The 9,545-nt window shown below is 42.2% G+C and overlaps 1 protein-coding gene across 1 annotated transcript; it reads left to right on the forward strand.

Annotated features, from left to right (window-relative positions):
- Positions 1-2,268: 2,268 nt before the first annotated feature.
- On the forward strand, positions 2,269-8,462 carry LOC110528281 (beta-crystallin B3-like). The gene is made up of 5 exons (XM_036983866.1): positions 2,269-5,643; positions 6,425-6,543; positions 6,810-6,942; positions 7,752-7,894; positions 8,048-8,462. Exons 1-5 carry the CDS (start codon positions 5,569-5,571, stop codon positions 8,274-8,276), a joined length of 699 nt encoding a protein of 232 aa, XP_036839761.1. The 5' UTR covers positions 2,269-5,568; the 3' UTR covers positions 8,277-8,462.
- The last annotated feature ends 1,083 nt before the right edge of the window (positions 8,463-9,545 follow it).

Raw genomic sequence — 9,545 nt, forward strand, 5'->3', positions numbered from 1 at the left:
TAATTACCATGTGTGTTTAGGTCATGCACACAAATATCCACAATACCACGATGTTCACAAACTACTTGAATTGTACATGTTTTGCCACCTAGCCATGAACTCTCTTTCTTTCTCGATTCATCTCTTGTTTTGAACTAACCCATCTGTTTCTCTGCTCTTATGTTATGCACTCACTCGCTGCTCGGATGAGCTGCTCTTGATAAAGCATCTGCTAGATAAATTGAAATGATCTCTACTCTATCCAAACAGGAAAAGGAGTATCTCTGTCTGGAGGTTTTTGAATAACTTCCTTAAAACCTTTACTGAATGTCTCAAGACTTTAAAACATTTTTTTCCAATAGTTTCGTTCTTAATAGAACCATAATTGTTTTGGTTCCGTTCCACTGTTCTGACCAGCAAAATAAAGTTCTGAACCGGTTCAAACCCCCAAAAAGTACCAGTTAATATGATTATTTTCTGTTCTTTTTTAAACCTACTGTATGAAATTGTCTTTTTTTTAAACATTTAGCTCGACATTAAATTACTTCACCAATCTGTGCATACAGAGCAGCTTGCTATGGAGCTGGCAAACTATAGTTGTTTACATGTGTGATGGAAAGAGTTTAGGGCAGAGAGATGCGACTGAAATGTTGCAGGTGGGGAGATAACAAGAGGGTGGAGGAGGCTTGTCTTGAACCGCTGGGCATCTTGTTATGACATACATTATCTGAATTAAGCCCACAGAATTATACCTACGGAGTAGCGGCTTCTATGGAGGAACTTTGAATATCTTTGAACTTCAGGTAGTTCTCTTAAATACGGCCTCTGCAGAAGTCAGGGCATTCATACCTCTTGCGCTTCACAGAACAGTGCAGAGCTGTTGTGAAGGAAGCAGTGAATTTGTATTTATACAGGACCTCACGCCCCCACCTACCGTCAACCAATCATGTTAATGCGGAGCTATACTGAGCCCTCCGCATTGTTACAAAATTGGGGAGGTGCACAGTGATGTGGTACAGAGCTTGATTTGGCCTCTGCATGTCTCCGGAAGCTCTGCATTGCGTCACACCCTCCATACGGAGCCTCCAACCACATTTTTGGATCAAGCATAAATTGTCTTTTAGTAGGCTACATGCTTCAGTGGGAGGTAGCCTACACACGCTGGCAGGCAGACACTGGAAGAAGTTTCTGAGTGACAGAGGGAGGGCTTTGTATAGGCACTTTACTGCATTTTTCTGTGGGACTGTTAAAAAAATGGCCAGAATGTAAAATAACATTATTAACAATATTCCCATGCTTTGAAAATAACAGTTCAGCTTACTTTTATTTACTCCAAGCAGAGATGGGACTTATGAAAATGTATTTTATTAGGCATTAATCAAGCAAAAACATATATATTTTTTATTGTGACAAGCCATCAATGAGATTCAAACCTGTAGGAAATGTTATGCTGAAGTACTGAAATTCCCACAGAAGAACATTGTTTCTTAAATATTTGACAACATTCCCAAATGTCAAACCAGTTGGAGAACGTTCCTTAAAAAAAATATTCTATAAAATGTAACAATGTTTGACATTTTAGGATACATTCTCTTAAAGTAATAAAATAGCAAGAAAAACGTTTTTTTTTTTGTCAAGTTCCTTAAATGTGCTGAAATTTTTTCACAGCTAAGCAACTATCCTGCATCATTCCCAGAAAGTTGTGGGAAGGTTGTATGCTAAATAACCATAGGACAACCATGCTCTCACCAACCTCAAAGACCCAGCTAGCACATTTGGTTCCATGGAAGTTGAGGGAATGTACGTTTTTGGTTTCCCATTGGTTCTGGGAATGAAACCAATCGTTTCTTGACTGGTAAAACGAAAAGTTTTTAAACATTCTGAAAACGGAAGTAAAAAGGTTTTCTGTTCTGGGAACGTACATTTTTAGGGTGCAGGGAGGTTCTGAGAACATTTTACTATGGTTTCCTGAAAGTTTTCCTGGGAGGTTTTATGAACGTTCTGAGAACAGAAATTATAGGTTATTTGAAGGTAATTCAATTACGTTTTGAGAATGTTCTCTAAATGTTGTAAATGTTTTGAATGAAATGTAAAGGTTATTGATCTTAATGAGTGCTTGTTTCCATTGAAATGGGGTGTGTTTAAAAAAAAACTGAAACAAAGCTGTTCATTTTAGTCTATTCAAAACACACCCCATTTCAATGGAAACAAGCACTCATTAAGATCAGGTGTGGCCAACACAAGTGGGATCAGGTGCAGCCAACACACCTGAACATGCTTAACAAGACAGAGGCTAGAGAGTGTTTTGTTGTTAGAAAGTTCTTTGAAGGTTACTTATGTTTTCTTGAGGTTTTTATGGAAAGATTTCCTAATGTTCTGAGAACATGACTTTAAAAAGAACCATGAGGAAACCTGTATGAAACGTTTTGCTGAAGTACTGAAATTCCCCTGAAGAACATTGTTTCTTAACGTTCTCGGAACTATTTGAGAACATTCTCAATGTGAAACCAGTTGGAGAACGCTCCAAGAACATTTAAAAAATGTTGATGAAATGTAACCATGTTTGAACTTTTAGGACATGTTCTGTTAAAGAAATGAAATACCAAAGTTGTGGGAAGGTTGTATGCAAAAATAACCATAGGACAACCACGCTCTTACCAAGCTCTAAGAAACATATAGTTCTCAGAATGTTATGCACTAGCAAAGGATCACTATCCCCGTCTCAAAGGATCACTAACCCTGTCTCAAAGGATCACTAACCCTGTCTCAAAGGATCACTATCCCCGTCTCAAAGGATCACTATCCCTGTCTCAAAGGACCACTATCCCTGTCTCAAAGGATCACTAACCCTGTCTCAAAGGATCACTAACCCTGTCTCAAAGGATCACTATCCCCGTCTCAAAGGATCACTATCCCCGTCGCAAAGGATCACTAACCCTGTCTCAAAGGATCACTAACCCTGTCTCAAAGGATCACTATCCCCGTCTCAAAGGATCACTAACCCTGTCTCAAAGGATCACTAACCCTGTCTCAAAGGATCACTAACCCTGTCTCAAAGGATCACTAACCCTGTCTCAAAGGATCACTAACCCCGTAGCAAAGGATCACTAACCCCGTAGCAAAGGATCACTATCCCCGTCTCAAAGGACCACTATCCCTGTCTCAAAGGATCACTATCCCCGTCTCAAAGGATCACTATCCCTGTCTCAAAGGACCACTATCCCTGTCTCAAAGGATCACTAACCCTGTCTCAAAGGATCACTAACCCCGTCGCAAAGGATCACTAACCCTGTGTCAAAGGATCATAACCCTGTGTCAAAGGATCACTAACCCTGTGTCAAAGGATCACTAACCCTGTCTCAAAGGATCACTATCCCTGTGTCAAAGGATCACTAACCCTGTCTCAAAGGATCACTAACCCTGTGTCAAAGGATCATAACCCTGTGTCAAAGGATCACTAACCCTGTCTCACAGATGTCAATTCTCTCAAAAATGTTCTACAGAATTGTTTGTTTCTTTAATGCTATGTTTATTAAATTCACTGGAATAATAGAAAACACACAAAAATACACACACTCAGAGATACAAATACGGTTGGCCCATATACAGTAAGAAACATTATTTTGAGTGGCACCATAGAATGTTTCTGACACCTACACCTACCGGTCTACATTGGTTGTGTGCAAAGCGTGTGATAGGAGCATGTTGGTTGAATGCACCAGGTGTCAATAGACAACATCATTAAGGAAGGGCTTCTCCAGATTCCCCCTGGAAAGTGAGCTTGTAAAAATGTCCAGTGCATCAAGGGAGGTGTGTAAGAAGATTTGCATGTTGTTTGCATTGCTGTTTGCATGGCAAAGACCAATGTTTGACTTGGATCCTGCTAATATAGAACTGAACCATGTACTGACACCTAGTGCATAGGACAGGGTGGTGTTAAGAGTAGGTAAACAGTGTCACACACAGATTAGAGAAAGAGGTGAATAGAGAGAGATGCAAGGAGAGAAAAAGGGTAAGAGGTCAAACAAGGAGGAGGAAAGAAACTTAAAGGATTAAGCAATGGCTGAAAATAAGAGAGGGTGATGAAAAGGATGAAAGGAGAGAAGTAAAGGAAATGCACTACGGGAGAGTGAACGTGGGAGAAGATGCAGGGGAGTAAATAGAACAATAGACAGGAGAAAGAGAGGGAGAGATGGCGGGGTAGTGGACAGGCAGACGGATGGAAAGCTGGACAGACAGACATATGGGCAGCTAGGTGTGGCCAATAGTGCTGAGTGGGGTTGATCTCTCTCAATCCTCTTGGCTCGCTGTCTGTGTGTGCCCACCATCGGGCCACTGGCAGGGTGGCAGCATGAGCGTGGTCGGCCCGGGTGGCAGCCCTATTGAGGGGCAGTGTGATGGACACAATGCAAGCGACAGACTTGCTGCATCAACAGCATCCCCATTCCTGTTTTTTTTTGCTGCAGTGTGCCATTTATAAACCATAAATACCCCCCCTGGCCCCTAGTGCCTGCTCGCCAGGCCTCTACACTCACACGCCCTCATACAGAGTGAGAAACAGAGAAATAAATAAAATAAAAGAAAGAACAAGGAAAAACAAAGAGAGTGTGCCTTGTACGTGGTGCAGTGAAGCACAAGCCATCCAGGTAAAAACAGATCTCTCTCTTTCCTCTCTGTCTGTCGTCTTGTGCTGCCAACAACTCTTGCTGTTTTCAATTATCCCTATTTATTGCTCTCCATAACCCTGTGTGCACTGTTGTTTTACCTGGAATTGAATATGTGTGAATGTATCAAATGCGATAGTGGAAAAGAATATGTAATATAGTGAGCTCCAAAAGAATTGGGACAGTGACACATTTTGGGAGTTTGGCTCTGTACTCCAGCACTTTGGAAATATAAATTATACAATGAGGCTAAATTTCAGACCGTCAGCTTTAATTGTAGGGTATTTTCATCCATATAGGGTGAACCGTTTAGAAATTACAGCACTTTTTGTGAATAGTCTCCACCATTTTAGGGCCACCAAAAGTATTGGGACAAATTGACTTATGTGTAATAAAGTAGTAAAAAGGGAAAAATCTGGTCCAATATTCATAACACGCAATAAATGTGAATAAACATTTGTTGGATACATTTTCTGTTTGTTTTGGTTGTGTTTCAGATGATTTTGTGCCCAATAGAAATGAATGGTAAATAATGTATTGTGTCATTTTGGAGTCACTTTTATTGAAATTATAATAGAATATCTTTCTTAACGCTTCAACATGAATGTGGATGCTACCATGATTATGGATGATCCTGAAGTGTTTAGAAACAGATTCTATAGTTATTTACAATGAAAGTGACTCCAAAATGACAATACATTATTGGAGTATTCGTGCACGCAAAAACTACAGTATTTGATTGCACTCGAATGCCAAATGTGGTACTGGACAACGCCAGAGGCTTGCTGATCTTATTGGCCAGACCTAAAGTGACTACGGCACAGACCACCTCGGACTTAGCTGTTATAGTCCCTGTTATAGTCCCTGTTGCCATTGTGTTAAGTGACTGACTGTGTTTGGGAATGTTTTGGAATGTAGAGGTAAAATGTCAGAGCAGCAGGGTGCACCGGAGCAGCTAGCAGCTGGGAAGAGCCAAGGAGGGGCAGGAGCCACCTATAAGGTGGGTGTAGGGTGAACAGGTGGGTGTTAGGCAGAAGCTAATCCTAGAACTGCAACTTTGGGGAAACTTCACCCCAGAGCTACAAGGTCACTGGACTTTAAAAAAATATTGTTATATCCTAGTGTTCCCAGGGTCCCACGTTTATGAAGGGTCACTGATACCATGTATTTACAATGAAATAAGCAAGTACAGAACAATTACACCTCACTATACAGTACATTGTTAAATTAGAACTGTGCAACTTGTAGGCCTATGCAGTTTGTGCTAATGATAAAATTGTTGTTGTAGGGCCTCCCGGGTGGCGCAGTGGTTAAGGGTGCTGTACTGCAGCGCCAGCTGTGCCATCAGAGACTCTGGGTTCGCACTCAGGCTCTGTCGTAACCTGCTCCGACCGGGAGGTCCGTAGGGATATCCTTGTCTCATCGCGCACCAGCGACTCCCGTGGCGGACCGGGCGCAGTGCGCGCTAACCAAGGTTGCCAGGTGCACGGTGTTTCCTCTGACACATTGGTGCGGCTGACTTCCGGGTTGGATGCTCGCTGTGTTAAGAAGCAGTGCGGCTTGGTTGGGTTGTGTATCGGAGGACACAAGACTTTCAACCTTTGCCTCGTACGGGAGTTGTAGTGATGAGACAAGATAGTAAACAATTGGGGAGATTGGGGAGAAAAAGGGGTAAAAATTCAACAACAAAAAAAGGTATTGTTGTAAAAAGGGCTTGATTGTTGATTGTTTATCTTATTTTACACTATGTATTATTACTTACTCCCTGGCTTGTCTTGCAGGTGGTGGTGTTTGAGTTCGAGAATTTCCGTGGCAAGAAGGTGGAGCTGTCTGCAGAGTGTAAGGATGTGATTGAGAAGGAATGTGAGAAGGTGGGATCTGTCATTGTGGAATCTGGACCGTAAGTGTCAATGATTTTGATTTCTTACATTACCCATGATGCCTCATTAGTAGCCACTTAATGTTTACCTGTCTCTCCACTACTCCCAGCCTCTTATGGCACTGACTGCCCTTATTTAATTCAACCTCAGTCTCTAGACAATTAATTACATTCCTATTGAAATACATACAGTATATACATTTCGATCACATTTACAGTTTTTACCAATTACCTTTCATTTATTATCTCACAACTACCATTTATGTACAAACAATTTGTGTTCTCAGCTGGGTGGCGTTTGAGTGCCAGGCATTTGGCGGGGAGCAGTTTGTCCTGGAGAAGGGCGAGTATCCTCGTTGGAGCACCTGGACCAACAGCCAGACTAACAACTACCTGCTGTCCTTCAGGCCACTCCAAGTGGTCAGTATGTCCCTGGAATTATAATTACAATCAGAATCAACTTTATTCACAAAGTATTTACATGTTTCAGGAATTTGACCTGGTGAAACGCTGTACAATAAACAGAATATACAGAGAGAATATAGACCAAATAATTTACACATAATCTACATACAGTGTATAAGGATGTTAGCCTACTGACCTTAGCAACCCACAGTGGACAGGCATCCAGCTGTCATAAGATGAGACTGTCAAGCTATATATAGTCTCTCTAAACAGATGGTTTGCGTCTGGCAATGTATCAATGCTCCAGCTAAAATGTCTGTACAAGTTGGACATCAGTTGGGACAGAGGCACGGGTGGATTTAGTGATTTGGAGGCCCCAGGCAGAGGCACATGTTTAGCCCTGCCTACCGACACGTGTGATTTATTGGGAGAGTTGTTTGTAAAAATAAAAAAATAAAAAGTTATACTTTTTTGAAATGTCAGACAAAAGCCAACAAAGACAACATCCTCTCCAGACCTGTTGCCTATAGGCTTATATTGCTCCAAGGTTGGCGATATCTGAGACTAGTCAAGCTGAAGGGTATAGACCAAAACATTATTCTGTCTATGGTTGTCAACTCTCCCAGTTTGGCCTAAAGTCTCCCAGAACTGACCTTTACCTACTGGTGGATGGTAATGTTGAAGGACTTTTATAATCTTGCATAATAAGCTTGCAAGTTTGGTTCAATCTCCAGTAGCTACCATCTTTCAAACTAAACACCAACTAAATAGCAGTGTGGAAAACAAAGCATAACCACAACCTGTTCTCATCTGTGTTTCTCCAGGACAGTGCAGATCACAAGCTCCACCTGTTTGACAAACCAGGTTACACAGGGAGGAAGATGGAGATTGTGGACGACGACATCCCCAGCCTGTGGGTCCATGGCTTCCAGGACTGTGTGGCCAGTGTAAAGGCTCTGAATGGAACGTAAGTTCAACACCTCTACATATAATTGAGGTCAGGAATACAGTATCTCTATACAGCTAGGTTACTGCAAGGTTATCTATCATGCAAGTGTGCTTTTTTGTGTTCCATAAATGTGATTATGACTGTATGTTCCTTTTCCGCTATCCTCCCTAGGTGGGTGGGCTACATGTTCCCAGGCTACAGGGGTCGCCAGTATGTCTTTGAGCTTGGAGACTACAAGCACTGGAACGACTGGGGAGCCACGGCGCCTCAGATCCAGTCCGTCCGACGAGTGCGTGACATGCAGTGGCACAAAAGGGGCTGCTTCACCGCCCCTGCCCCGCCCCCTGCCCCCACTCCTGCACCCAACCCCACACCCCCACCCACCGCTGGCACCAGCTGAAAGACAGTGGCTGTGGCCCCAGGCTCCCTAAGAAGCCAAACCCGGGCCCCCCAACCATCCAGGGCTCCACTGAGTCTCTCCTCATCACAGAGGGCCACCAAGAAACAACGAACTCGGAAGTGAAGTGACCATCACGGACTTACCTATGTGTCTGGAGTAGAAATAATAAAGGCTTTGACCCTGATTTGGTTTGATCCAACTGGATGAGAGTGCGTTGTTTTTGTCTAACAGGCCCTCTTATTGAGATGCTCTGAAAACTTCTCTGATGTTGTTAGAATAATATTATTTAGTGTGCCATCGCCATACAATAGCAGAAATATTATTTGTTTTTTTTACAATATACTGTAGCCCCATTATTAGAATGGATGTAGGGTAAAACACTGACCAGCAGATGGTAATATGGAACCAGAAGACATCAATCTGCATGGGAAGTTGAGAAGAGTGTCGAGGAGAGGTCAAAGACTAATTAAAACAATCATGTTTATCACCATTTAAAAAAGTATACACTTTCACCCAACAAACTTCAGGTAGACTACGAGACATTCCATTGTGAGGAGGGGTTAGGGCAGGGATGGGAAACTACAGTCAGAGAGGAAGAGACCAAACTCGGCGGAAATTCTGTCTCCATCCATCAGGTAGCCTTTTTTTTAGTTTCGCCCAACCAAGCTAGGAATTTTTGTATGGAGGTCAATGAGTGTTGAATTTGGTCAACAAAAAAAATGAATGGCTTATTTTCTACTTGAGGTTTATTTAATCTAATATATGTTTTGTGTAATGCTTAAGTTGTTAAAAGTGTACTGACATAAGTAGGACATGTGACATCCCAGCAACTTTGAGAAAAAAATATTTATATCGGAGTTGTCTCGAGATGGCTATGCATATTCATGGCATGAGGCTGGTAGCATAGCGTCTCTCTCCAACAACCCTCATTGAATGTTCAAAAAAGGATTACAATAATGAGATGTATCCACCAATCCAAAGAAAGGATAGGTGGGAGCTAGACAGCCAGCCATGCCGCTTTGTGGACAACGACTCCCATTGTTAGATCGGAGAGGCATGTATCTTGTCAGTATATCCATAATCTTTGCTAGAGTCCTCGGGGCCCAGAGTGGTGTCACACTTTCCCCCCCATCCCTAGCAAACACAGCTGATGAAACTAATTGCATTCTAAACTGAACATCATGATTAGTTGATTATTGGAGTCAGTTGTGTTAGATGGGGAAAAAGTGTGACACCAAACAGGCCCCAGAGGCAGGGGCATTTTTAGGA

Source organism: Oncorhynchus mykiss, chromosome 7 (assembly GCF_013265735.2).
Source record: "Oncorhynchus mykiss isolate Arlee chromosome 7, USDA_OmykA_1.1, whole genome shotgun sequence".
Taxonomy (NCBI): domain Eukaryota; kingdom Metazoa; phylum Chordata; class Actinopteri; order Salmoniformes; family Salmonidae; genus Oncorhynchus; species Oncorhynchus mykiss.

What these genes read in the sequence shown, in the direction of transcription:
- LOC110528281 (XM_036983866.1), top strand. Translation starts at nt 5,569, where the DNA reads ATGTCAGAGCAGCAGGGTGCACCGGAGCAGCTAGCAGCTGGGAAGAGC. An exon ending in GGGCAGGAGCCACCTATAAG is followed by an intron (nt 5,644 to 6,424) that starts GTGGGTGTAGGG and finishes CTTGTCTTGCAG; the next exon opens with GTGGTGGTGTTTGAGTTCGA. An exon ending in CCTTCAGGCCACTCCAAGTG is followed by an intron (nt 6,943 to 7,751) that starts GTCAGTATGTCC and finishes GTGTTTCTCCAG; the next exon opens with GACAGTGCAGATCACAAGCT.